At 51.6% G+C, this 27,329-nt stretch overlaps 3 protein-coding genes across 11 annotated transcripts; 2 read left to right on the plus strand and 1 right to left on the minus strand.

The window, feature by feature from the left end:
• On the plus strand, positions 1–16,487 carry MED8 (mediator complex subunit 8). 8 transcript variants are annotated; one of them, XM_032431103.1, is made up of 8 exons: positions 1–50; positions 1,394–1,512; positions 2,350–2,494; positions 3,022–3,162; positions 3,369–3,450; positions 3,824–4,072; positions 4,889–4,949; positions 16,167–16,487. In XM_032431103.1, exons 1-8 carry the CDS (start codon positions 45–47, stop codon positions 16,477–16,479), a joined length of 1,116 nt encoding a protein of 371 aa, XP_032286994.1. In that variant the 5' UTR covers positions 1–44; the 3' UTR covers positions 16,480–16,487. The 8 variants fall into 8 exon arrangements, with proteins under 8 accessions (XP_032286994.1, XP_032287020.1, XP_032287034.1 ...); XM_032431129.1 differs by having other exon boundaries at positions 41–92; XM_032431112.1 differs by lacking the exons at positions 1–50; positions 16,167–16,487 and adding exons at positions 13,967–14,084; positions 14,272–14,399 and having other exon boundaries at positions 939–1,512.
• ELOVL1 (ELOVL fatty acid elongase 1) lies at positions 14,318–21,454 on the plus strand. 2 transcript variants are annotated; one of them, XM_032431165.1, is made up of 8 exons: positions 14,318–14,405; positions 19,083–19,142; positions 19,314–19,504; positions 19,679–19,759; positions 19,916–19,972; positions 20,059–20,164; positions 20,254–20,390; positions 20,555–21,454. In XM_032431165.1, the coding sequence occupies exons 2-8, from the start codon at positions 19,097–19,099 to the stop codon at positions 20,774–20,776; spliced, it is 840 nt and encodes a 279-aa protein (XP_032287056.1). In that variant the 5' UTR covers positions 14,318–14,405; positions 19,083–19,096; the 3' UTR covers positions 20,777–21,454. The 2 variants fall into 2 exon arrangements, with proteins under 2 accessions (XP_032287056.1, XP_032287048.1); XM_032431157.1 differs by lacking the exon at positions 14,318–14,405 and adding an exon at positions 16,487–16,590 and having other exon boundaries at positions 20,555–21,453.
• On the minus strand, positions 21,383–26,166 carry CDC20 (cell division cycle 20). Its single transcript, XM_032431074.1, has 11 exons — positions 26,102–26,166; positions 25,768–25,997; positions 25,504–25,652; positions 25,319–25,415; positions 25,009–25,137; positions 24,717–24,913; positions 24,509–24,603; positions 24,148–24,376; positions 23,857–23,982; positions 22,812–22,929; positions 21,383–21,678 (listed from the first exon to the last, which is right to left on the minus strand). Exons 2-11 carry the CDS (start codon positions 25,946–25,948, stop codon positions 21,500–21,502), a joined length of 1,500 nt encoding a protein of 499 aa, XP_032286965.1. The 5' UTR covers positions 25,949–25,997; positions 26,102–26,166; the 3' UTR covers positions 21,383–21,499.
• Positions 26,167–27,329: the final 1,163 nt, after the last annotated feature.

Here is a 27,329-nt window from a genome sequence, read left to right on the forward strand (position 1 = left end):
GGAAACCGGAAGGGGAAGTCGTTGCCGCCGCCGCTGCCGACGCAATGCAGGTGAGAGCGGAGTTGGGACTGTTGATCGCTAGCTAGCTTCAGGTAACAGGACTGAGAGTGGGCTGGCGGAGGAGAGTGAGGAGTTGGGGCTGAGAGGAGAGGGCAGAGCCCGTAGCTGGCGGGTAAGGGCCCGCGGGATGGGGAGGGGCGGCCGACTGGAAAGGTGGGGGTGGGGCCCGTCTGGCAGGAGGCAGTGGCCGAGTCGCGAGGAAGGAGGACCCGCGGACTTGCTGTGGTGCACGAAAGGATGAGGCTACTGTACCCTGGGAAAGTTGAAATGCAGTCCAAGGAAGACGGCTCAAGAAAGTGGCGGGTTGGCTCAGGCCTCGGCCTAGGCTGTTGGATGGACGCTGTTGGATGCAGACATAACAAGGGATCTGGAATTGGAGAGAAACCCGAGGGGTGAAGGAATTGCTGGGGGGGGGGGGGGGTGGGGGAGGGGATGGCTGAAAGCTGAGCTAATTATAATCTGAGGCTGTGGGTGGAACCTAGGGTCAAGGCTCATGTCATACACATCGGTGAGTTTGCAAGACGATTTTGCATCATTCTTCCCATCCTGAGCCTGTTAGTTGTTAAGGATGAAGAAATTAAGTAAAACTGGAGACCACAGATGGGAGGAAAATGTTTGCGGACACCCCAGCATTTAAAATTGTTTCTCTGGTGCTTAGGAGCGTGTGCATTTTTTTTTCACTTGCCACTTACTTTCCTGCACCTGGTTGACTGTCAGTGAATGTTTATGAGTTGACTAAGCTTGTGAAAGGGACACAGGAATATTGGCACAGAGATAAAATGAGTGCCAATTAATTCAGCAAGAAGAAATTTGAAAACATCAAAGGTGGAGGGCAAAGGAAGAGTGGGGGAGGGTGGAGGGAAGGGGTGGTACAAGCCTGGTATTCAGGGAAACCTTCATGTGTGGGTAGGATTCCCAGAGATTATGTTATTGGCAAGAACTACCAGGCTCACAAGGCAGGTTCTAGTACAGAAGAAGCTGAAATACATGTGCTGCAGAGGTGTACAAAGATAATAAAGCCCAGGCATTAGGTCTGGTGAAAGTGTCTCAATGAGAGAGTACAGAGTGTTTCCAATGCAGAGAAAAGCCAGACATGAATTAGGAGATGATGAGAGAAAGGAGGAATGGTGAGGCGAATGGATTGAAAGGTCTAAGGGTTGATGCTGTCTGTAACCCAAATACCAAAGATAGAAAACAACCTGGCTCTCCTGCGCTAGGGAAATCCTGTGTTACTTGACTAGTTTTGCATTCTGCCATCCTGGCTTTCTAGCCTTCCTCTGTATGTGTCATACTCATGGCTCTCTGGGTAACCAACCTGTTCCTGTCGGTGCAGAGGGAGGAGAAGCAGCTTGAGGCATCATTAGATGCACTGCTGAGTCAAGTGGCTGATTTGAAGAACTCACTGGGGAGTTTCATTTACAAGTTGGAGAACGAGTATGACCGGCTGACCTGGTAAGGGTTGCCAGGGCAAGCTGAGGTGGGCTCCATGGGTGCTGGGGGTGGGGTGGGGAGGCCTCCTGGTGGATAGGACATCTCCAGTGATGTCACAACTTATCACTTGGCAAACATCTTTTGATTTGGAAAGAGCTGGGTTTCCCAGCATTTAACAAGTGAAGTTTGTCTTAGGGCCATGGAAGTAGAGAAATGCCCAGTTTCCCAACCCAAGTTCTTTTTTTTTTTCTTCTTCTTCAAAAGATTTTATTTATTTGACAGAGACAGGGAGAGAGGGAACACAAGCAGGGAGAGTGTGAGAGGGAGAACCAATGTGGGGCTCGATCCCAGGACTCTGGGATCATGACCTGAGCCGGAGAAGGCAGACACTTAATGACTGAGCCACCCAGGCGCCCCGCAACCCAAGTTCTTTCTAGCTTTTGATTCTCACCCTTTGACTTCTCTGGGAGGAGGTACTCCCTCAGTGGGTCCTCCCACTACAGTGAGAATCTAGTGTTCATCCTGGATCTCTTACCACAGATTTGCTGAGTCTTTTAGGTCCAACCTACTCTGGAAGTGTGGATCCTATTTTCAGGCCTGAAAGGAGGTTTTTACCCAGTTTCTGAATGTTTAGTGATAGGTATAGCCATGGTTCTTATTTTGCCACTGGTCCTCACCCCATTCAAAGAATGAACTGCCTTATTTCTCCACCTGTGTCAGAAACTGAAAGTGTGTCCCTCCTGCCCAGTCCAGCTGGAGTGCTATGAGTCCTTTTGGGGTGAGCCTGGGAATTCCTAGTTTGAAGGACCCCTTCAAGGCTACTTTACTGAGAACATTCTGACACCTTATCACCACCAGGCCCTCTGTCCTGGACAGCTTTGCCTTGCTCTCCGGACAGCTGAACACTTTGAACAAGGTCTTGAAGCATGAAAAGACACCACTGTTCCGTAATCAGGTCATCATCCCTCTGGTGCTGTCCCCAGACCGTGATGAAGATCTCATGGTAAGAGGAGGAGAAAGGTACAACATGGGAAATTAAATTCTTAGATGAGGACTTGGCACACAGTTGTTGCTTGGTTATTTTAGAAGTTCTGAATGTGTAGTGTGTGGCAATACAAAGTAAGGGCTGCATTTTGGAGACCTTGCTTTTTTTCCTTCTGGAGTTGGGGAGCCGCTCCCAAATAGTGCCAAATAAACCTGAGGCCTCTGTCACTAAGGCAAAGACCTTTCTCCTCCAGTACCTATCTTGAGCAAAAAGTATGTTCTTTTGTGAGTTTGTCTATTTTGGTATTTTATTAAAATGTAGCAAAGAGAAACTTGCCCCTAGGTGTGGTAGAAATAGAAGTGTGAGGAGACAGAAATGAAGCAGGGAGTAAGGGCAGTAGTGTCCTTGGAAGCTAGGTATTTTAAGTGTCAGGTGGTGTTTTCCCTGAAAATGTACCGTTTGCCTATGGAAGGAACTATATATATCAGGCCAGACTGAATCTACTCGAATTGCATAGGAGGATCAATAAAATCTGTGTGTTACAGCGGCAGACTGAAGGACGAGTGCCTGTGTTCAGCCATGAGGTGGTCCCTGACCATCTGAGAACCAAGCCCGACCCTGAGGTCGAAGAGCAAGAGAAGCAGCTAACAACAGATGCGGCCCGCGTTGGTGCTGATGCAGCTCAGGTTGGACGGCGTCACTGCCCTGCTGCCCACCCCCCGCCCCCCATCCCTCAAGTCCCAGCACGAGAAGCTAGGCATTACCGTTTGTGTCTGGTGGGGATGCGCAGTTGGTTACCCATGAGTTGTCCCTGGAAGAGCACAAGGAAGAAACTTCACCACACTCATCTCTTGTTTGCCCTGATCTCTGCACAAATATATGTGTGTTACAGAAGCAGATCCAGAGCTTGAATAAAATGTGCTCAAACCTTCTGGAGAAAATCAGCAAAGAGGAACGGGAATCGGAGAGTGGAGGTATGGAGGGATTGGTGGCGAAATGGAGAAGGAAAAGCGGGAGAAGATCGCTGGAATAAGAGTGGTGGTTTTGGTGGTGGTGAAATGAGGACGGAAGACCGAACTGCTTAGGAAAGGGACATTTCCATTCTGTTCGCCGTGTGTACTTAGGGCTAGCCCTGGAGCAGGTGGAGGAAATGGGCAGAATGAGAGGGGAGAATTCTGAGATAGCTGTGAGGGTCTTTGGGGGCTCTTCCTCTGGGCTGCCTGTGAGTGTGGATGCTGCTGAGCCCTGGTGCTCTGAGCCCCTGGGCTCAGCCTGGTCTTCCTCCTGGTACGTTCAGTCCAGGGTCAGAGGCGTACCTCAGGCTCCACACTTCACCTTTTTCTTCAGGTCTCCGGCCAAACAAGCAGACCTTTAACCCTGCAGACACCAATGCCTTAGTAGCCGCTGTGGCCTTTGGGAAGGGGCTGTCTAATTGGAGACCTTCAGGCAGCAGTGGTCCTGGCCAGCCGGGCCAGCCCGGAGCTGGGACCATTCTTGCAGGAGCCTCAGGATTACAGCAGGTGCAGATGGCAGGAGCTCCCAGCCAGCAGCAGCCGCTGCTCAGTGGGGTACAGATGGCTCAAACGGGTCAAACAGGTAAGGGGGCAGGGAATGACACGGTTGCAGACCTTGTGGAAGTAGGAATAAGCTGCATTGTCTGGGCCCCCAACATCCCAGAGCTGGAGATTTTCTCCCTTTCTTCTTGGACTGTGCCTCAGAAAACAATTTTTTAGGAGTAAAGATCTCCTTTGAGACTCTCTAGCAGGCACCAGACAAAGGAAGAACTTCGAGCAGTAGAAACTGCACCTCCTACCCCCATCTTAAAGTTCTGTCTCAACTACCCTTCTGGCCCATTTACTCTGGATACTAGGTGTGCTGTCAGGGTCTTTTCTTAGAGAGACTAATGGTCTTAAGACCGTTCAGTAGGTACGCTGAGAATTGACAAACAGGCAAGCTCCATGTACTCTTTCCTCTGTTTCCTCTCTCCTGCTTACCATTAATAGTTACGAGAACAGTCTGGAGGAGTTCAGATGTACGTAGCTAAAAGAGGTTTTTGTTTTTGTTTTTTTTCCCAAAGCTGTCCAGGAAAAGGAACAGTTACAATAAGAGAAAACTTTTTCTTTCTTTTTTTTTTTTTACCTGTGACATTAAATGGGGTCTAACTGTCTTTTCTGGGAGTAGCTGAGCAGGAGACCGCTGGGGTGTTTTTTGACCCCTCCTACTATCAGCCCATTCCTCCCAGACACCTTCAGGGACCCACATCTCTGATCTTTGCTACCCAGGGTCAGAGGCCACAGAGGTTCTGAGATGATAAAGCAAGGGGGTGGCAGAAGGGAACCTGGGAGACCATCTCTCTGATTTATCATGAAAGTCCCACCATGCTTCAAGTGTTTTTCCTCATGTTCCTTTTAGGGAAAATGCCAAGTGGAATAAAAACCAACATCAAGTCAGCTTCAATGCATCCCTACCAGCGGTGAGTGTGGCCGGCAACCTCCACTCCCAGGTGTCCCTTGCAGAGTTGGGCAGTGAAATTGCCTTTTGCCCAAAGTGAACTACATGGGTACAATAAAGAGAACATGGGCTTTCAGCACCAGACAGACCCCAGCTCCACCACTGACTAGCTGAGTGACTTTGGGCAAGTGACCTCATTTTTCTCAGCCTGTTTTCTTGTTTGTAACTGGCGATGATACCTACCTCATAGGGTTGTTGTGAGGATTAAAATGAGAAAATGAATGTAAAACACTTAGTATAGTCTATGAAATGATGGGTATTCAATAAACTGTAGTTTCTACAGCCACTTCTCCCCACTGCCCTCCTCAGTCCTGGATCCAGAACTTAGCGGGATCTGACACTGCTGCACGTCAGTGGTGAGCTGACAGACCCAAGATCACGGGCTGCTCTGTTATGTTTGAAAGCCTGTGCTTACTTTGTGTGGCCAGAAACTGTCGTAGCCTCTGTATGTCCTTAGGGGCGTGCAGGCTCTGCAGGCCCCGCTGCCCAGGTTCCATCCTGGCCATCTCTCCGAGCTGCGGGCAGTGAAGCTTCTGGGCTGGGTCAAATGGCCCACCTGCAGCTCTGGTGAAGTGTGGGTCTGCTCTCCTTCTCTCCTCTAAGAAGCCAGTTCAGCTCTTACCTGGGAAATAGTCACAAAGTCGACTATCCTTTACCTCACCCCATACACATGAAAGAAGAGGTCGCAGGTCCAGTAGGTGGGGGCTTCCCAGGAAGTGGCTCTACCAGGTAGGACTGTGTAAGAAAGGGATTTTCTTCAGGGTTTAGTTGGCCTCATAATAGGCCTAGTGCCTGGACTCCAGCCAGGATGGCTTTCCTCCAGTCCACTGAAACTCAAATAAGAGCCAGATTGCTGGTGGGTGGGGATAGCCACCAGGACTTTTGCCTGCTTTGGATAAAGCTGAAGAGCAGCGTGAGTTGGGTCTGCAGCCTAAGCTGCCTTTCTCGCTGCTCCTTTGCAGGGAGGGGCAGGGTTTGAGTCCGGAGAAGACCAAAGGGTTTCTCTGAATAAAGTTTGTTCGTTTGTTTGTTTATTAGATTTTATTTATTTATTTGACAGAGAGAGACACAGCAAGAGAGGGAACACAAGCAGGGGGAGTGGGAGAGGGAGAAGCAGGCTTCCCGCGGAGGAGGGAGCCCGATGCGGGACTCGATCCCAGGACCCTGGGATCCTGACCTGAGCCGAAGGCAGACGCTTAACGACTGAGCCACCCAGGTGCCCCTCCCTGAATAAAGTTATTTAAATTGATGGCCACTGTGTCGGGGTTAGCTGACAGCTATTTATGAGGGAGCTATATAGGGATCAGAGACCATATGTCAGAAACTTTCAAAGTTGCTGCAAGGCAATTCTAATTTGTTCTCCATAAGACGTTTTCTTACCTTTGATTAGCTTTGATGTAAAAGTCCTGAGAGGTATGAGGAGGGCCTGCTCATACCTTCCAGCTGCCTTTTTTCTGTTCTCTTCTGTCACACAGTAGTGCTTCGGCATTTGCTTGGTGCCGGGCAGAATTCTGCCAGGCTGTGGCAGCAAAGAACTGGAAAAGTCCTCAATGTCACATCCATTCCTGCCCCATCAAGACAAGAGATGGTATCCGCAGAGTTCAGTGGTCATAGCACCCAATAGCGTGGGGAGTCCTTTTATCAGCTCTGAGGCAATGCCAGACCTTCCCCCCACTTCAGCAGTGCTGCCTTACTGCTCTTGTCAGCCCGCTCAAGTGTTCCTTATGTTCTTACAGTTTCCCTCCTTGCTGGAAGCGTCAAAGCTGTCATATTGGATAAAATTCAAGTTGTACGCCTCTAAAACCCTTGAAGGAGCTTTTGGTGACTGCCATCCTTAATTCCACCAGAAGATTCCCTCCTATTGAGAGGCACCAACCCCAAGTTCCTTTGTTGTCTCAGACTAATACTACCTTCATTCCCACCATAATATTTGAAATGGGTTCCTTGTCCTCCCGGAGTGGAAATGTCCTCCTGCCCCAACAGGAACATGTGCAGGACCTCACCTACATCTTGGGCCCTTACGCAAACATTCCTTACTCTGGAGGCACTCACATCTTTATATTCTTTACTCTGGAAACACACGTTCTCATTTCCGACCCCCTCCTATCCCCACATCCTCTGGAGTACACACACCTATGTAGCATCGCCAACTTTGGGACCCATACAACCTGGTAAATGCCTCCATGGAAAGTATCTCCCTCTCCTCACCCACGCATTCCCTCCATTCCCTCGGGAACGAATATATATGGTGCTCCCTTTGAAGAAGAGGACGTGATGTGCTTACTTGTTCAGATTTAGGATTTGTAAAAGATGGCTCTCTTGCTCTACTTTGGGGGTATTCCTCTGTTTCTGACTTCTCTGTTATGCCTGGGGACTGTGCTTTCTCCTACTCTCGGGGCCCCTGGAAAATGAGATTAGGCCATCGTCTCCTGGGATTATGCCTAGGATGGAGAAAGAAGCACTGTGAAATCGTGAGATCTTACTGCAGTGCAGAGTTCATCCCGCTGAAAGCAGATTAAGAAAGCTTACTTAACCCGTATATGCATGGACCATTGCCATTGCCTAGGACCGGTCCGTCTCCAGCTCTGCCCTGTGGCTAGAATTCTGTCATTGTTGAACCTCCCTTTCACTCATAACCCCAGTCACCCCATTCTCTACCCTTTCTGAGGTCTACTGCTGCCCTACCTAGCCAACTTTACTTAACCTTGTACTTTCTTGTGAAACAGCGAAAATCGATAGGTTGTAGCCAAGTGCTCCTTCCAGCTTCATAATGGGTTCTGTCTTGACGACTGAGCTGGAGGTGTAGACTGCTCACCTCCTGTCCTGCTGTCAGGGAGGAAGCTGAACTCTGCAGGAATGTCCTAGTGCAAGGCTGGTCCCTTTTCCCACCCATTCTCACCTCCCCCAGGCAGCTGGGAACAACCTCTCCCTTTGTCTGAGTTTCTTGTACAGAATAATCCTCCTTACGGACAATGTATTCTCTGTGCCCTGTGGACATAGGAGCCGTGTGAGCTGATCCCAGCACCAGGCAGGACGGAGGCTGAATCCTTCCAAATGCTCACCCTGGGTCAACTCCTGATTATTGTCCAGAGAAATTACTAAGGGATGTACGTTGACCTACTGGCTAAATCCAGAATTTTTTCAGTGCTCATCTTACTTGATCTCCATGGCGTTTTCTAGTGCTGACCATTTCCTTTTCATCTCTATCTCCCCACTTGGCCCCTACGTCTCTGACCATTCCTTTTCTGCAGCTTTTGGCCTTTTATCCCTCTGCCCGCTGTCTCTGTGACCACCACTTTTATTTTCAGCTCAGAGCTCTCTGCCCCTAGGATCCATAGGTACCTCAGATTCTGAATGTTCAAGTCCAGGCATCCTTCCCTCTGAACCTGTTTTTTTTTTTTTTTTTCCTAGTTTTCTGGGTGTGACCTAAGCCAGGTCTATGGAAGCCATCCTAAACCCTTCCCTCTCCGTGTCCCACCCCCAGGTGCCAAATCCTATCTCTTCTGGCTCCCTAAAATCCATCCATCCTGCCCTGCATTTTAGGCCCTGGGCCTCTTTCCCTAAAAGTGTTGTTCAGACTCCCTGTCTCCCACTCCCACCCATCTTTGATACGGCTGCCAGGTCTTTCTAAACTGCTGATCGGATCACATTGCTCCTTTGATTAAAATCCTTTTGATAGTTCCCTCCCCATGTTTCTCAAACTGGAGTCCATGCACCTGGCAGGTTGGTGTGCCAGGCATGCTGAAAGTCCTTCGGTCAAATCACCCTGGAACACTCATTTTCTTGAGGGTAGGTAATTTAAACAGAGAACAAAAAACTATCATGTATGCATTATTAGGAGAAAATAGACTTGAAGGAATTCCTACTAGACTGAAGGGGTTCAGAGTAAGCCACTGGATTTCCTGGGGCATATTTCTTTCTGTCTTTTTTGCCATTACATTGACTTCATTGAAAAAGTTTGAAAAACATCTCAAATTTCCTGGAAAGACAAGTAAGATTCTGTGTGATCTGGCCCCCTGACTTCTCCTGACTTAGTTTCTCTCTTGTCCTGCTGCCCACTCTGTTCTCGAGCCATACAAGCTGCTTGAAGTTTCCTGAAATGGACAAACTCTTTCTAGCCTCCGTTCTTTTTGTCCTACCATTCCCTCTGCAAGTAACATTTTGCCCCATCATTCTGTCTGATGAATACCCAATCATCTTTCAAAATTCAGCCCATGAGCCGGTCTTCTGTGAAGCTTTCTGACAACCCAGTGTGGGCACAACTCAGTGCCACTCTTAAGTAAGTAAGGTCAGTTACCTCCTCTTTTATGCTCTTTATTGTCCTCCAAGTTCAAGCACCCTGAACTGTCAGGGTTTGAATTCCAGTTCATCTACCTGGGAGCTAGGTGATCTTTGGCATGAATGTGTGTGTCTGGCATACTATAGCACCTGGCCCACCGTAAACACTATAAATGCTAGCTGCTACTATTTTTTTTTTTTTTTTATTCATTTACAGAGAGAGACACAGTGAGAGAGGGAACACAAGCAGAGGGAGTGGGAGAGGGAGAAGCAGGCTTCCCACCGAGCAGAGAGCCCGATGTGGGGCTCGATCCCAGGACTCTGGGATCATGACCTGAGCCAAAGGCAGATGCTTAACGACTGAGTCACGCAGGCGCCCCGCTAGCTGCTGCTATTATCAGTAGTGTGATTTAGTTGACTTGGGGGGAGATAGAATAATGTAGCATTTTGGTTAAAAGAGCAGGTTCAGACTTGCCTAGCTGTGCCACTTACTAGCTGTGTGGCTTGGGAAAGTTAATTTACCTCTGTGCCTCAGTTTCCTTATTCCTGGGGATGATGATATTAGTGGCAATATTGTAGGGTTGCTGTAATGTTTAAATAGATTAATACATACTAAGTGCTCAGAATAGTGCTTAATAAAAGCTTGATAAATATTCGCTATCCTCAGGATAGTGTCTAGAACTCTGCTGTCAGTAATTGTTGCTTAAACCAATGATTGATCAATCCCTTTATGAGGACAACATCTTCCTCCCTGTGCACCTTGTCTATGCTGACGTCATGCGCAGCCTCAGGAGCTCAGCCTCCTGAGAGATCCTTTGTGCACATCTCATCCCCCACAGTGTCTCTTCAGCACCGAATGCAGAGCATTTTTACATTGGTTTACCTGGTGTCATAAGTCATTTTTGAATCTAGTTTTGTGAATTTTTTTTCTCCCACTTAGTTTAGTTGACACCCATACTCTCCCATTAAAGCCCAGTTTGGTCTCTTAAATTGTGTCATTTTGCTTTGAGGCCGAATGACAAGCTCCCTCACCTGAAATGTTCTTTGTCCCCCCTCCTAAACTGTATCTCCTGTCCAACCAAGTTGAAGGCTCAGTTCCGCAGTCTGCCTACAATTCTGTCCCTAAAGGGGGCCCTACACCATGCAAAGATCTCTCTGTGCAGTTGTGATGAGTTCCCTCCTCATTTGTCCATGCTTACCAGGTCTGGGCTCGGGTCTTCACGGGCTGCTGTTGTAATTCCCCGGGTATCACAGATCAGAGCTTGTGCTTGCCTCTCTTCACACTCACCACCTTGCTGTGTCACGGCAACTCCACTGTTCTTGCCACTAAGCTGTAAGTACTCTCAGCTGGAGCTAGGACCCGGGAGTGAGGTGCTGTGTCACATGTCTACTGCTCGCAGAGGCTCTGCCCTCTACTTGGACCGTCTGCCCTCTCTCTTTCCTGCTGCCAGTCCCCTTGTTCATCCTTCCAGTGTCTCTCCTATCAGGTCTTTACCACCTCTTTCCCTGTACACTCGACCAGTCTTCAATTATACCTGATCTGGACACATCCATTGTGTGGCTTGAGGCAAGTTTCCTCCCTTCCAAGAACTCCAGTTTCCATCTCTGTGAAATGGGATTATAGCCCAGACCTCAAAAGGGTACCTTCAACTGAACATATTTAAAATTAAAGTGAAACCTTTAAGTAGCTCGTAATTTTCTACTGGGTAAAGTCCAAACTTCTTTGAAGGGCATAAAAGGCCCTTGAGGGATAGTCAGCCCTCAAATGTTAACTACTATTCTCTTCCCCTACTCTCCTGAGCAATTTCATTTTTTATTGCATCATGGTATATTAGACTGCTTGGATTAGAGCACATTACAATTAAACTAGCCTCACCAAAAACAGAGAGGGGGACCCGATTATATTTGGGTTATTCAGATGGAGGGTTGAAGGGTGACTGGCTGCAGGGGGCTTGGATATCTGAGGCTCTCTGTATTTTGGCACCCTGCAGCAGTAGGGCTCATCTCATGCAGGAACTCTGACTGTTCTTGCTTGGATTCTGGGCTGTTAGGAGCTCGGACTGGGGGAAACTGGGAGAACACCATGATTAACAGGCCAGTGGAGCGGGGGCAGGAATTCCTTAAAGGAAATGAAAGCAAGGGGCTGGGAAAGTGAGCTCTCACAGTCCACTTTATGTGATTTCAGAGAATCCTTGGATTTTTTTTTTTTCCTTGAGCCCTATCCATTCTAAACTTCCAGAACTGTGTTTAAGATTACCTATGGAATGTGTCGTCTTACTTCACACTCCATATGTCCCCAAATGCATTCATTTCCTCCACTCTGCTCCACCTGAGTTATCCAGCATGACCACCTTCCTGTCGATTCTGTGTCCTCTGTCTGCTCTATGCTCTCAGGCCTTCTGTGTGTCACAGCTGTGTGTGTGTGTGTGTACATCACACCTGTGCATTGTAGCTGGTCTCAGCTGGCTCCCCTTCCTCTCCTTTCCTCCTAGTGATATATCATATTGTCCCCAGGTTTGTCTTTCTAAAGAACAATGGGGATCATAACCCCTTTCTTAAAATTCTTAGGGATGCCCCAGTACAAACAAAACTCCTCATTCTTTCACTTGGGACCAACCAACTCTTTCATCTTTTGGCATATGAAGGCCTCTTATTCAGCGTATGGTTTGGCCAAGCAGAATCAGGTGTAGCAATTCCCTGTATCTGTGGTGTGCTTTCCTCCTTCCATCCCTTTGTCCACACTTTTTCCTTGGCCTGGAACACCTGTGTTGCTTCTGCCTTATTTGCCATGTGACCTTGAGAAAAACCCATCACCCTTTCTGATTCAATTCTTTCTACCCATGAAGCGGCGATAACAGTAGTTATAGGACTGAACCATAAGAACGTATGGAAAGCAGCTCTTAGGGCCCCATTCTTACCAGAGAAAGTAGTGAATAATAAGCTACACTTTCTCTTTTCCCCTTTTGGCCCCTCTCAACACATCTTCCAGATCTGGCTAACTGTCTTTCCCTCATCTTGATAACCTCCCCTGGTTTGTCCCCTAAGCAAAAGTCTCCCCTTTTCCCTCACCACAGCTTTTTCTGCAGGTTCTATCACAGCCCTCTTCCCATACCTGAGTTTCTTTAGTTCTGTTCAGTGAGCACTGCATGCTACCCACAGTGTGTAGGCATTGGCTGCCAATGGACAGATGTGACGAGTATTCATGCACAGTCTCCCCCTTCTGCCAGCTGGATGTTTTTCCAGCTCTGGTTCCTTCAGCAGAGGTCTCAGCCTTAGGTGGAGGACACTAGCTAGTGGGCGAAGGCCCAAGGATATGCAGAATGATTAACTGACAACCCCTTCACCCTCTCTTCACTCCCCTGTCCTCACAGACTCAGCCCTCCCCCCCAACTCCTCTGTGTGGCGACTGTGTAGAAAGTGCCCTTTGTCCTTTACAGGATGGGGAGGGGAGAAGCCCGACACAGCCCCCAAGAGACTGCTTTCATCTCTACGTGCCACTCCTGGTGTCCGTTAGCCTAGACCCTCAGTTCCTATCATTTTTAGCCGACTCCCCACATCTCCCATGCTCTGTCCCCTCCACTGCCCCACCTGTTTGCCCACCTGCTCACACACACACAGGCATGCCTTTTTCCATTTGTTTCTCATTGCTGTTCCTGCTTCTTTGGTCCCAGTTCCTTTTAATATTTCTGCTGAAACATGTAAAGCCTCAGATAATCATGGGAACGGAGTTTGCGTTCACATGGATGGTGGTTTTCAGACTGAACCCTTGCAGAAAATAATCAGTGGTTTATCTTCTGGGGAATGAGCATGGAGAAGGGCCCCTGAGAGAGCAGTGAGTGAGCAGTGCGTCAGACAGGGTGGGACCCCGGGGGGAGTCACCTCACTTCCAGTTAGTCAGGAAGGTTCCATGAAGGAGGCAGAATTTTAGCTGTTGGACTGGGGCTTCTTCCCCGGCAACCCCCTCCCCAACACCTGGCTCTCGTACTTATCGAGCCTGTGAGTTCCTGGACCCCTTCAGTTTCTCCAGTTTATCAGCCTGCCCCTTCCACCTGGCTTCTCTGCAGGCCCCAAATGACCTCCCCTCCCAATCCCCTGACAAATTTACCCTTCTTTTCCGTACATGTCAGTCTGTGAGGTGTTCTCCTTAGCCAAAGGCTAATCCCTCCGTGTGTATGCTGGATCCCATTGTCTCCTTCCACACCGCACATAAACATGCTCTAGCCTCTTCCCGTCAAAAACAGCCATTAGAATCAATCTGAAGGTAAGAGCCAGACATTGATATTTTAAAAGCTCCCCAGGTGATTGTGTGCAGCCAGGGCTGAAAAACATAAACACAACAAAATCCACACTTCTTACCATGGCATTCAGGGCTCTGTAGAAACTGATTCCTGCCTGTGTTTCCCGCCCTGACCTCTCTGCCCTCTGAGCTGGAGCCACACCGAACTACCTAGAGCTCCCCAAACCCGCCACATCTCTTGCTTCTGTGCCTTCACACCCATGCTTCCCTCTGCCTGGAATGCGTTTCCCTGCTTTCTAGAAAGTGCCCTTCAACATTCAGCTTAGTGTCCTTTCTGTGAAGCCTTCAAGAACTCACCCCCACCCTGGGGTAGGGTGCCCCTCCTCAGTGCTTTCATAAGCCTCTGTGTTTATCTCTGTGGGAACACTCGCCACATGCTAACTATGATTGGTTTCCTCCTCTAGATTTGGAGTGTTTTGCAGGAAACCCAGGGCCGTGGAGACGCCATTTGGTAGGATGTGGGGCCAGGTGATCTCTTATCAGAGATGCTTCTGCCCAGGACTAGGACAGGAACTGAGCGAAGTGAGTCTGGGTGCATGTTCACTCATGTAGTCCGTCAGCGTTGACTGACAGCATGCTGTGCTCGTTTACCACTGGGGCGCAGGTGAATAAATGGGTAGCTGAAGTTCCCCGCCTCTCCTACCTTTCACCTCAGTGACTGCACATCCTTTCTGGTCATCTGCTTTGTTCGTGTCTCATTTGTCCCTAGGTGGACACCGAATGCCCAACCTGTCAGTAGAGCTCTCCGAGCAGCGTGTGCACACAGTAAGCGCTGAGGAAGCATCTGTCGAACCAGTGCTCACGAGTCCACACACAAGACTGACATACTGGTTTTCGCCAGTGGTATGTTCTTGACGTATGGGTTGCTCTGCACCCTGTCTGAAATGTTGAGCCCAGAAGCAGGGCTAAGCGCTGCACGTGGCCCAGCTCCTTCACGCTTCGCGAGGATGGGGGAGGCACTGCAGTTGCCATTGTATAGAGGTTCGGCAGCTTGCCGAAGGTCACGCAGGTACTCACTGGAAGATTTAAACTCAGGCCTGCGGAGTCAGGGGTGACCCCAAAGCCACCAAAGTATACCTGGAACGCATTAGGCTTTCAACAAATATCTACTGACTCAAGGGAGACTGCCACCCCCAGGGAAGTAGAAAGCCTTCTGAATTCTCACCGTCCTCCCCGCCTGACTCTGGGTCCTTCGACCTCTCTTGCCTTTCTCACAGTCTCATTTATTCTAATATTCACTCCACAAACATTCTGAAGGATCAAATGAGCCAGCCAGTGGGCAAGAGATACGGAGCCGACTACCACGTGCCTCTGGCTGAGAGGAACTTCGAGTGGGGGAGGTTGCAGACAATTGCATCGCTGTAGGACTGCTGTAGGATTGGGGGAGCAGCGCGCGGAGGAGGGGATTACTACCTGGGAGAGCTGTGTGTTCCTTGTATTGAGCCAGGGGACAAGGCTTGGAGGGGTGGGAGTGTGTGAAAGACGCAGACATCCTTGGGGAGCAGTTAAAGCCTAGCACAGGAGAGTAACACAGGTGGAATGGGAGGCTGAGGGCCAGATCAGGGAGGCCTTAATGTTATAACGCTAAGAAATTTGAGCCTTTTGAATTCTCTTTCCTTTCAAGGGTAGCTGCTCACAGGCTGGATCATAGATCTAGTTTGGCTCTGACCTCTTACCTCTAAGACTAAGCTACACGGCTGCATCCCACCATTTATGAGCATATTATTTCTCCCAAACCACAGTCTCTTCTGAATTCCCTTTCTGTCCACATTTACACCGTCCGATCCGACAAGCAGTTATTGGGTCACGAGATGCAAAGCACCGCTCCAGGAGCCGCTCAAACTTAGTCCTCACCCCAGTTCAGTCTAGTGGGTGAGTGTGTGGAGCTGGGAGGGGAGTGCAGGAAGCTGGATAGACAGCTAAGTATAGAGAGTCAGTTCACCTGTCTTGGGGACATCTCCAGTGTCTGCCACTCATATCCCATCAGTTTCCAAAGCTGCTTAGGTCAGGCTGTTAGCTCTCACCTGGTCTGCCTCAATAAGCTCATTGCCCTGGCTGCCAGAGTGACGTGACTCTGCTAGCCCGTAAACCCCGGGCCGGGACAGCAGCATCTGCCTCCTTCACCCCTGTGTCACTAGCACTTACCACAGTCTTGCACATGGTAGGAGCTCAATAAGTATGTGATCATACAAGCCTGATTGTAGCCTCGGGAATCTTCACTCTTTCTCCTCTGCTTCCAGAATAAAACCAAACTGCCCGGGTTGGCCTTCACGTCCTACTAGATTCAGCCACAGTTGGCCTCACTTCCCTTTCTTTTCAATACCTTCAAGGCCAGTTTAGCCAGTGATTCACTGTTCCTGCCCCAGGCCACTTGTATTCTCCCACTGTGAAGTCCTCTTAGCAGTTCCTAATGCTAGGGCTCAGCCAAGTTTATGGGCTGTTCGAGAAGGCTTCCTTGCCCAGCTGCTCCCTCCGGCTGAGACCTCTCTGCTACCCCTGGTTAGCCCTTAGCACACACGTGCTGCCTCCCTCCCAACCCTCCCACCATCCCCTGGAGAGAGAGCTTTGGAGGAAAGGGCTGCTGAGGCCTGGAACTTTCCGCAGGGTCCCAAGCTGGGTAGGCCTGCGACGGACAGAAGATGTGTTGGTCGCGTTGGTGGACAGTCACTGGAGGTCCCAGAATGAGGCTGAGCGTCAGGAAGAAGCCAGGTGCACCTCCGGCGAGCCAGGGCCGGCCCAGGGCGACCCGATGGAGCCGGCGGCGCGTTGCCGAGGGAAGGGGTGGGGAGTCCTGGCTGGGCGTGCTTCCTGCCCCGGAATCTGGCGGCCCGCCCCTGCGCCCGCCCCTCGGGCCGAGCCGAGTCGGGGCCAATCAGCAGGCGCCCCCCGCCCGGCCCGCCCCGTCCCCCTCTGGTGACAGAAAGTCGGCCCAGCAGATGAGGAAGTGGCAGGCAGGCTGGCCCTGGGGACTTCTCTCTGGCCCTGCTCCCTCTGAGCCCTTCACTGCTGCCCGCCTGGCCCCCCACTGGTGAGTCTGGACCTTCCACGGGCGGGCTGTCCACGTGCCCGGGCACCCTGCCCGCTTGGCCCTGCCCTGCCCTGCCCTGCCCAGCCTGTGGGCGAGGCTGTTCCCGGGACCGTGGGTGGGAGGTCCCAGCTCTCTGGGGCCGGGCCTGGCCGGCAGCCTCCCTCCGATCCCGGCCCCTATTTGCTTAAACCTAGGCTTTCTTCCACCACCTCCCGGTCTTGTCCCTCTAGGCTCTTCCCCTCCCTCTCCTTTGCTCCCAGTTCTTCTCTTTTCCCTTCCCCTCCCCCCTCCTTTGCCTGTCTTCTTTTCCCTTCCATCCATCTTAAAGGAAGGAAGCACCCGCCTGAGTTCCCCTACCAGGGACACACCCAGTGCTCCTCAAGCAGGGGGAGAGGTCCTTTCCAGAGCCTCGAGCCACTCCTGACCTCCAGGGGGCATGAGTGTTTGTTGGGGGGGGGGGTGGTGAACTTGAGGTGGTGGTTGCGAGAGTGGGAGAGATAACCAGCTGGCAGGCTCACATGGGTCAGGGAGGAACTGTGTGTGAGCACAGGCCTCTGCCAGGTAGGCCCCACCACAGAAGAGGCAGCCAACGAGATCTGATTGTGAATGAATGAATGGTGATTGTCGTCCATGAAAGAGATCTGTGTGCAAGACCGAAGGCAGGTGTGTCTGCATGTGGTGAGGGTGACTTTATGTTCATTCATCTCTAAGTGGGGTGTCTGAGTTTATGTCTGTGACCACATTTATCTGTGACTCACGTACGTGTGAGTAAAGCTGCGTGTGGGCCTGGGGGTGTGAGCATGAGCATTTGAACGTGGTAGTGCAGGACCAGGGAAGGCGGCCGTGTGAGTGTTTTGGGTGTGTTGCCAGTGTGAATAGAGTTAGGAGTGGGTCTGAGTATCAGAAACTCTGCATGTCAGAGTCCATGGAGGCTGTTTGGGTGGTGTGTCAGAGGGGGTGGTGAATGCCAGCAGGAGGTGTGTGGGCCCTGCGTGTACATAGGTGTGCCAGCCCTGGGTCGGCCTGTCATTGGTGCCGGAGAGAGCTGTGCGAGAGGGAGGACTTGGGGCCTGACCATGGTGGGGGCAGTTGGGGGTCCCCATGGAGGCTGTGAGAGCATCTGTGGGATGTGTGCCCAGCAGAGTGTGTGAGGGGCACGCGGATGGCCTCGTGGAGATGTCAGAAGGTGGATGTTCTTCACTTAGTGCCTGCACGGCTTGTTCCCTGGACAGAGGGGACCTGGCAGACTAGAATGCAGGCAGCTCGCAGAGCATCTGCTACCCTGGCCGGTTGGGGAATGCCTTGCCCCTCTGGGACAGCCTTGGCATCCCAGGCTCTCCTGGGTCTGGGCCGAGGCTTTTGTGTCCCAGTGCGCCCTCCCCCGACATTCCTTCAGGTTCTGAGGGGGAGAGGGCCTGGCTCATTAGGACCCTCCCTAAGGGAGGGGAAGATTCCTGAGACCTCCCCCACTCACCCACCTCCTCACATGCCACTGGCCTCGCTGCCCCTCCCAGGGAGAGAAGGGTGATTGTACCCATTCTGAAGCAGGACAAACTGAGAATTTGTGGCTAGTTTAGGAGAGGATGCTGGGTGTGGGTTTTCAACAATTCTCTTTGGGCCAAGGCTAGGCCTGGGCTGGAGCCCTGCGAGGTTTCTGGCTCAAAACTAAGCTAGAGCCTTAGCTCATCAGGCTATCCAGGGTGGGTGGGTGGTGAGTCCCATGCTTTACTCTTGGCTTTCTCAATCCTGGTGGGTCTTGCTCCTCCAGGCCCTGACCTGTGGCCTGGACCCACCCTCCACCCCATGCTGCAGTGCAGCGGGGGCGGGTGGAGGGCGGGGCGCTTCCAGATCTAGTCGGACAGGTGGAGCCGCTGGGGCAGGAGTCTCCTAGAGCCAGGCTCGGGAACGGAAGGGCAGGAGGGGAGTGCCGGAGAGGAGGGGAGCGGGGAGCGGAGAGAGTCTCTGGAGGTGAGAGCCCGGGAGGGCAGAGGAGAGGAGAAAGGGGCAGGGGTGGGGGGGTTGTGGGGGCGAGCATCCCGAAGGTGGACCGGAGCGGTTGAAGGGGAGGATCCCTGGGGAGAAAAAGGACCATCTCCCGCTGGAGAGGTGGGAGACTGGTGGGGAAGGGAAAGGCAGTCATTCTGGAGAGGAGAGTTAAGATTCTCCGGAGAGAGACCGGAAATGGAGAGTTCCCCTATGGAGGAAGAGGGGAGGTGAGGGCGGGTGGTAAGAATCTCGGTGGCGGAGCAGGGAGTGAGCGAGGCGAGTGAGGTGTGGAGAGGCGGGCAGCACAGCTCTTCCCAGCAGGCAGGCAGGCTGCGCGGGAAGCCGTGCCTCCTACCTCCGGTCCCGGCAATTCCTTCCTCTCCCTCCTCTGTCCTTTCTGCAAGGAGGTGTTGGGAGTTGTCTCATCTGGTCTGTGTCCTGTCTGTGGGTCAGGGGTGGAATGGGGGCACAGCTGGCCCTGACACCCACCCCCCATCCCTCCCCAGAATCTTTAGCCAGGATGGAGGCGGTTGTGAACTTGTACCAGGAGATGATGAATTATGCAGGTAAGATGCTGTCCTCCCTCCTGCCCCAGGATCCCTGGATCTAGGGCTGTCTCTTACTGGAGAGTCCCTGCGAACCCCTTGACCCTCTGTGACCCAACCCCATGCCTGTACACCTGGTGGGGACCCTTTGGACCCTGTGACTCTTTCTGACTCCTTGACCCTTATCCACAGATCCTCGGATCCAGGGCTACCCTCTGATGGGGTCCCCCCTGCTAATGACCTCCATCCTCCTGACCTACATATACTTCGTTCTCTCACTTGGGCCTCGCATCATGGCCAATCGGAAGCCCTTCCAGCTCCGGGGCTTCATGATTGTCTACAACTTCTCACTGGTGGCGCTCTCCCTCTACATTGTCTATGAGGTGGGCCTCTGGGATACCTAGGTTTTAAATCCTGCTGGCAGGATAAGGGGCAGGCCTTGGGGTCAGAGCATGGCCTCTCCTTTCCAGAGAGGCTCAGATCCATTTCTTCAGCTAGGTAGCAGGAGGGATTGGGCAGGGTGGATCCCTGGTGGTCTAATCCACACCCCTTCCTAGTTCTTGATGTCTGGCTGGTTGAGTACCTACACCTGGCGCTGTGATCCTGTGGACTATTCCAACAGCCCAGAGGCACTAAGGGTAAGTGGGGGCCGAGCGGGGGGCGGGGGGTTGGGCGGGCAGCTAGGTTATAAGCACCTTGGGGATAGCAGTTTGGCTGTGCCCTGGGCTTATGGGCCAGTTCAGGGAAGTTTTTGGAGTAGCATGGGGGTCCTAAGGCTGCCTGACTTCTTGCAGATGGTTCGAGTGGCCTGGCTCTTCCTCTTCTCCAAGTTCATCGAGCTGATGGACACGGTGAGTGGTTATAGGAGATTTCTGAGGACCTGGGGGGAGAAAGGAGAGGCCCTGGCTCTGAAACCCATTTCCCCCACTCTTCTCAGGTGATCTTCATTCTCCGGAAAAAAGATGGACAGGTGACCTTCCTACATGTCTTCCACCACTCGGTGCTTCCCTGGAGCTGGTGGTGGGGGGTAAAAATTGCCCCGGGTGAGTGGTGAAGGCCACTGGGGGGAAGAGGGGCAGGCACTGAGGACCAGCAGCTCGACTCTTCCTGACCTGGTTCATTGTCCTGACAGGAGGAATGGGCTCTTTCCACGCCATGATCAACTCTTCTGTGCATGTCGTCATGTACCTGTACTATGGGCTGTCCGCCCTCGGCCCGGTGGCTCAGCCCTACCTGTGGTGGAAAAAGCACATGACAGCCATCCAGCTGGTGAGGGGCCTGGCCCATAACCATCCCCCCAACCTTCCTTCCTGGTCTGGATCCTACCTTTATTCAACCTGCGTCACCTTTGACCCCATGCCTCCGCATTCAACATGCAGTCTTTCTCTACCGCCTCTCACTGTTCCTCTGACCCTTGCCTTTTTCTATTCTAGATCCAGTTCGTCCTGGTCTCGCTGCACATCTCTCAATACTACTTCATGCCTAGCTGTAACTACCAGTACCCACTCATCATCCACCTCATCTGGATGTACGGCACCATCTTCTTCATGCTTTTCTCCAATTTCTGGTATCACTCTTACACCAAAGGCAAGCGGCTGCCCCGTGTACTTCAGCAAAATGGAGCTCCAGGTACCGCCAAAGTCAAGGCCAAATGAGAAGTGTGGCCTAGCTAGGTGCCCACCTAAGTGCCTCAGGACTGCGCCTTGGGCAGCATCTGACTTCTCCCCACCTACACCGGTGACCTGTGACCAGGGCTTAAATGGTCAGGACTGAGCAGGGGATCGGCCCTCCCCTCCCCACAGCTGGTACACAGGGACCACGGCTTCCGTTCCTCACCCACTTCTCCCGGCCAGCTCCAAGGACATGGCCTCATTGCCCTCTGCCACTCCAGAGCTGGGGGCTGAAAGGGCTGGACACTTATTTCCCCCTCCCTGCCTTAAACTTGGGAGAGGAGCACTCAGGACTGGCCCCCACCAGGGTCTTGTGGCCTTTTTCCTCACACTGGAGGTCAGCAATAATCTGTCACTGCAGACCTATGATCCCTCCTTCTCTACCCCACACTGAAGCAGAAGCTTCTTGGCCAAAGGTCAGGGTGGGTGGGGGGCCTGGGAATACAGCCTGTGGAGGCTGCTCACTCACTTAGGTCTTCATTAAAAGTGACAGAGGAAACCACCAAGGCTGTGTGTTACATGTGTGAATGGAAGAAGTGCTAGCCCTGTCTGCAAACAGGAGGGATGGTTCTGGCTCTCTGAGGACAGTAGAGAGGAGCCTCTGGTAAGGCTGCTGGGACAGAGGTCATGCAAGGAGAAGAGAGGGAGACATGACTTTATTAGAAAAATAAAAAAAACCCGAAAACAACTGAGGTGATGAGTTGGTCCTTAACGGATGCCTTGGTGGATGAGGCTGCTCTTGGCTGCACTGGCCTTCTCCCGCTCCCGCCGCCGCGCAGGGTCCAGCTCAAAGCAGCGCCATAGCCGCAGGGTCTCATCTGCTGCTGCTGAGGCCACGGTGGCCCCATCTGGGCTCATGGTCAGACTTAGGACCCGGGCAGTGTGACCTGAGGCGTGAGGAGGGAGAGCAGTGCATGTGAATGCAGACACACCTCCAGCCTCCCAATATTGAGGGCCACCTACCTTTTTTGTTTTTTATAACACTTCTGATAATAGAATTCATCCTTTTAAAATATACAATTCATTGGTTTTTAGCATATTCACAAAGTTGTGCAACCATCACAACAATAATTCCAGAACATTTCATCGCTCCATAAAGAAAGTCTCTCCTCATCACCTTCTCCCCCCAGCCCCTAGCAACCATCAATCTATTTTATTTCTTTGCATTTTCCTCTTTTGGACACTTCATGTAAACAGTCATATACAGTATGTGGCCTGCCTTTTGTGCCTGGCTTTGATCACTTAGCACCTACCTTTTTTAAATGTTGAACCATTTTTAAATTTAAATTCAATTAATTAACATATAGTGTATTATTAGTTTCAGAGGTAGAGGTCAGTGGCTCATCAGTCTTCTATAAGACTGCTTGACTGACGTCCCAGCTTAGTATCTCAGAGGCAGTTCAAACTTCACGTGTTCAAAAGGAAACTCATCACCATTCATATCAAACCTGTTCCCCTCATGGGTTTTCCTTTTTTTTTCAGTTTCAGAGGTAGAGTTTAGATTCATCAGTTGCATATAACACCCAGTGCTCATTACATCACGTGCCCTCCTTAATGCTCATCACCCAGTTACCCCATCCCCCCACCTCCCTCCCCTCCAGCAACCCTCCAGTTTGTTTCCTGTGATTAAGAGTCTCTTATGGTTTGTCTCCCTCTCTGGTTTCGTCTTGTTTTATTTCTTCCTCTCTTCCCCTATGATCCTGTTTTGTTTCTTAAATTCCACATGAGTGAGATCATATAATTGTCTTTCTCTGATTGACTTATTTCACTTAGCATAATACCCTAGTCTAGTTCCATCCACGTCATTGCAAATGGCAAGGTTTCATTTTTTTTGATGGGTGAGTGGTATTCCATTGTATATATACCACATCTTCTTTACCCCATTCATCTGTTGATGGACATCTGGGCTCTTTCCATAGGTTGGCTATTGTGGACATTGCTGCTATAAACATTGGGGTGCAGGTGCCCCTTTGGATCACTACATTTCTATCTTTGGGGTAAATACCTGGTAAGCACCTACCTTTAAGCTCAGCCACCTTGGCCATGGTTGGGTACTTCCAAATAACCAACTGGTTCTGGGCAAAGCCATGGCCTGAGATGAGCTCCTTGTAGTGGGGAGACCAGAGGATGGAGCACACCTGTGGAGAGGGGTTGGGATGTGGGCACAACATAGAGCCAACACTACTCAAATGAGAACTAAGTCCATTTGAGTGTTAGGCCCCCTGCCAGGTGCCAGACTCAGACTTGAATCATCACAGTTCTTATAAAAGCTTTTTGAGAGAATTATTATCCATTTTAACAGGTAAGGAATCAAGCAGAAGGAATTTCAGCAAGTTGCCTAAGATCACATGCAAATTTAATAGGTGGCAAAGCCCGAATTTGAACTCTGGCTCCAGAGCCCAAGTTTAGAACAGAATGAAGACTGCATGAGGGAGATGAGGGTGGAAGGAGAGAAAGCTGGAGTAGGTGCAGGGAGACCCCCCAGCAAGGGCCTCAACTGTCATTCTACCCAATGTGGACTGAGTGCTGTAGGTGCCAGGGAGCTACAGCAGGGTTTTAGGACAGTAACAGACAACCCAGATCCAGTGCAGAGGACAGACTGGAGGAGATAAGAATGCTGAGGGACCAGTGCAATGGGCCTCCACTGAGAAGAAGAGTGGCCGTAAGGGGAGGGGACACATGTCAATGATACTGAGGTAAAAATGATGTGTTTTGGGGACTAGCTGAGGAGGATGAAAGATTCTAGGAAGTCTGGCAGATTTCTGAATAAAGTTCTATCCCACTCAAACAATATAAGAGGAGAAGGAACACATTTCAGGGAGACAAGGAGTGACAAATGTAATTTAGGACATAACGAGGGTGTTGCCGCCTATAGGGCATGAGGTTGGCGTTGAGCCACAGACATTAGTGTGGTCTGGACCTCTTGAACGAGAGCTGAGTTAGAATTTTGGAGATCATCAGGGCAGAGAGTTGGTGAAGCCGCTGGAGGGGACAGTTGCCCAAGGAAGACTATGCAGAGTAAGAATACTTCCGGGAGGGAGAGGCTGGAACAGGTAAAAGACTACCTGGGATTGAGCATCCACAGCACTCAGACAGGCCCCAGAGCAGACATTCCAGATTCGAATGTGTCGGTCGCTGGTGCCCCCTCCTGTTGCCAGGACATTGGACTGCCAAGGACACCAAGCTACAGCCTAGGTAGGAGAAAGGTGGGGTCAGCAGGTACTAGAGCTAGACAAGGAGCTACAGGGGTCACAGGGTAATCCCGTCCCATCCAATCCTGCCATCCCGTCTCCCCTTAACAGTCCCCAGGTTCTGGGGGAGGGTCTGCAGAGGCCCCAACCCAGCCCTACTCTCACCTTGACAGCCCCTTGATGCTGGGTGAATGTCTGCAGGGGAACCCAGCCACCCTCTCCAGGAGCACTGGGCCACACGTTGACCAAGTTATCGTTGCCACCGCTGGCCAAATGTCGTCCATCTGGGGCCCAGCGCAGCCCACACACCTCCTGGCTGTGGCCGCTCAGTGTGGCCACATGGTGTTCCGCCACCCGAACATCATGGTGGTGGATGTGGCCAGAACGTGAGCCACTGCAGGAGGGAAGGGAATGAGGTTCAGCGTCAGTGCCACCAAACTCGGCCAGCAGCACGGAGTTGCTTCAGTTCAGAGGTGTACCTCTGGGGACAACTGGCAAAAACCACAGACCAGCTAAAACCACAAACCTGGACACGATGTAGCTATTCCAGCACAGGGAGCTCACACGGGCAGAATGACTGGTCATGTTTCGAAGCCGCTTCTGCTGCTGCACATCCCATAGCTAGAGAGAGAAGGCCGCTAGGATCAGACTGTGACTTGCCACGAACACCCTCCCGCCCGACAAGCCCCCTGGGTGTGGGCGCCCCAGAACTGGAGCACAGGGACAAGTCTCACCTGCACCTCCGCACTGCTGGTGCCCACAGCCAGGTAGTTGCCCTCTTTGATCCAGGCCACAGAGGATATATAGTCCCCAGGCTGCTCCATTTGCAGCAGCTGCAAGATGTCCCCAGAGCTAGCACTCCACAAGTACACGCTGTTGTCCAACGCCACCGCCAGCACATTCGCAGCGCTCCAGTCCACAAGGTTCAGGTCTGCCAGAGCAGGGAGAGGGAAGAGCATGAGCTTGTTCGCCTGCTCCCCAGGCCCTCTTCCTCCATCCGATGGGCAAAGAGGAGGCTGCACTCACAGTAGTCATTCCGGATTTCAGGGGCGTCCAGGATTCGGTCTGGCAGGGAAGGAATGTAACGGCAGGTCTTCCGGCTGGAGCCAGGCGTGGCCTTCTGGCTGTAAAGCACTTTCAGTCTGTTCTGGTAACCTGTGGCAACGGAGTGGGTCCACACACTGGGACAACGGACTCTCCCCTGCGGCCCTAGCCTAAAGGTCAGAGGAACACCTCTCCTCCCCTCTCTTAGGTGGGAAGAGCAGACAGGCATCTCCTCTCAACTGTAGGGATGGGCTGACACCTCCCTCCAAGAACCAAGAACTTTGGGTCTTACCCTCCGGGGCATTTTGTGGTTTTCCACTGAGCCGAAGGATCTTGGCTTCCTCCACATCAAAACCGTTCAGGTTCAAAGCCCAGGCTTTCTGATGTTCCTGGCACAAAGGGCGAGGGTGAGGCAGGATGGCATGATCCAGATTACACAGGCGGGCCTTGTGCCTTAAGCCCCTCTGGGACACATACCTTCTTGGTGGGCGTCTGGCTATCTTCAGGCTGGTTTTCCTTGCTCAGGAGGAAACTGGCCACTTCCATCTGGGAAGCACTGCGATGGGGGATATAGCGGTCACCTCCAGGTTTGCTGGGAGTGGTCTGAGCCTTGGAGCTGGATTTGCCTGGGGCAGGGAGAGGGAAGCCAGAGAGTCTGACCAGGCTCCTGGGGGAAGAGGCATGAAGGCCGCTCTCAGCTGTCCTCTCTCCCTCCCCGATGTCCCGCCGCACCCCACTGACCGGGAGTTCGGCCTGGGGTCCTGCCGGCGCTGTGGGATCGGTTGGCTGCCCGCATGGGTGAGGGAGCCGGCCCCGCGGCTTCCTTAGCTTTGCGCTGCCAGCGCGCGGGAGGTGCATTGGGGATAGGTGCGTCCAGCTGCAGCAGCGAGTGCAGGTCACTCTCGAACACGAACTGCGCCATGGCAGCGTCTGCAGAGGGAGGGGTCCTTGGAGTGGGTGCCCGCCGAGTCCTGGAGGAAAAGGCCACCGTGCTCGATCTGGGACGGCCGGCCACTCACTCAGGGCCACCCTGGCCGCAGCCCCGCCCGACCCAGGACCCCCGACCGCCTCTCACCTTCAGCCCCCAGCAGGTTCCAATCCCAGACCGACTTCAGCACTGCCTACCTACGCTTCTTAAACTCTCCGCTCCGAGCACTCATTGGCTCCTTCAAAACCCAACCGTCGCAACCGTCGCCTTCGCCCATTGGCCTTTTACGGCACAGGAGGCGGGTCTTCCGGTGCAAGTCACAGATCTCACGATAATCCAGCCATGGAGCGTGATTTGAAGAGTGAGAGAGGGAAGGCCGGTCCCCAGAGAACGGGTGTCTGAAAGCGAGAGGGGCGGGGCGGGGCGCGCCTGGGGGCGGGGCCTGCGCTGCCGCCGCATTCCCGAGCCGCTTCCATTCATTCCTCAGCTTCCCCTCATCCGCCCTTTACGCTTAAAACTGCATGTGATGTGCGCCAGGAGTGCATTTGTTGTGATGTGTGGAATTGTTGAATCACTTTTTTGTACACCTGAAGCCAATATAATACTGTATGTTCACTAACTGGAAGTAAAATAAAAACTAAAAAAAAAAGAAGATACATATAAACACACATACAACGGAATATTACTCATAAAAAAGAATGAGATCTTGGCATTTGCAACAACATGGATGGACCTAGAAGGTATTACGCTAAGTGAAACTAGTCAAAGAAAGACAAGTACTATGTAATTTCACTTATAGTGGAATCCAAAAAAACAAGTGAAAAAAAAAAAAACAGAAAAAACAAATACAGAGAACAAACTGATGGTTGCCAGAGACAAGGTGGGTGGGATGATGGGTAAGATAGGTGAAGGGGATTAAGAAATACAAACTTCTAGTTATAAGATAGTCACAGAGGGCACCTGGGTGGCTCAGTTGGTTAAGTGTCATGTCAGGGTCCTGGGATTGAGCCCTGCATCGGGCTCCCTGCTCAGCCGGGAGTCTGCTTCTCCCTCTTCCTCTGTCTCTGCCCCTACTCCCCACTCATGCTCGCGTGTGCGCGCGTGCTAAGTAAATACATAAAATCTTTTTTAAAAAATAAAATAGAGATGAAAAGCACACCATAGGGAATATAGTCAATAATATTGTAATAATGTATGGTGACAGATGGTGACTACACTTATCATGGTGAACATTGAGTAATACATAGAATTGTTGAATCACTATTTTGTATACCTGAAACTAAAATAACACTATACTTCAAAAATACATATTTAAAAAAATTTTTAAAAACTGCACGTGGATTGTATTGATGATATAGAAGTGCAGATCTTGGTG

Source organism: Phoca vitulina, unplaced genomic scaffold, assembly GCF_004348235.1.
Source record: "Phoca vitulina isolate PV1807 unplaced genomic scaffold, GSC_HSeal_1.0 scaffold2, whole genome shotgun sequence".
NCBI lineage: Eukaryota > Metazoa > Chordata > Mammalia > Carnivora > Phocidae > Phoca > Phoca vitulina.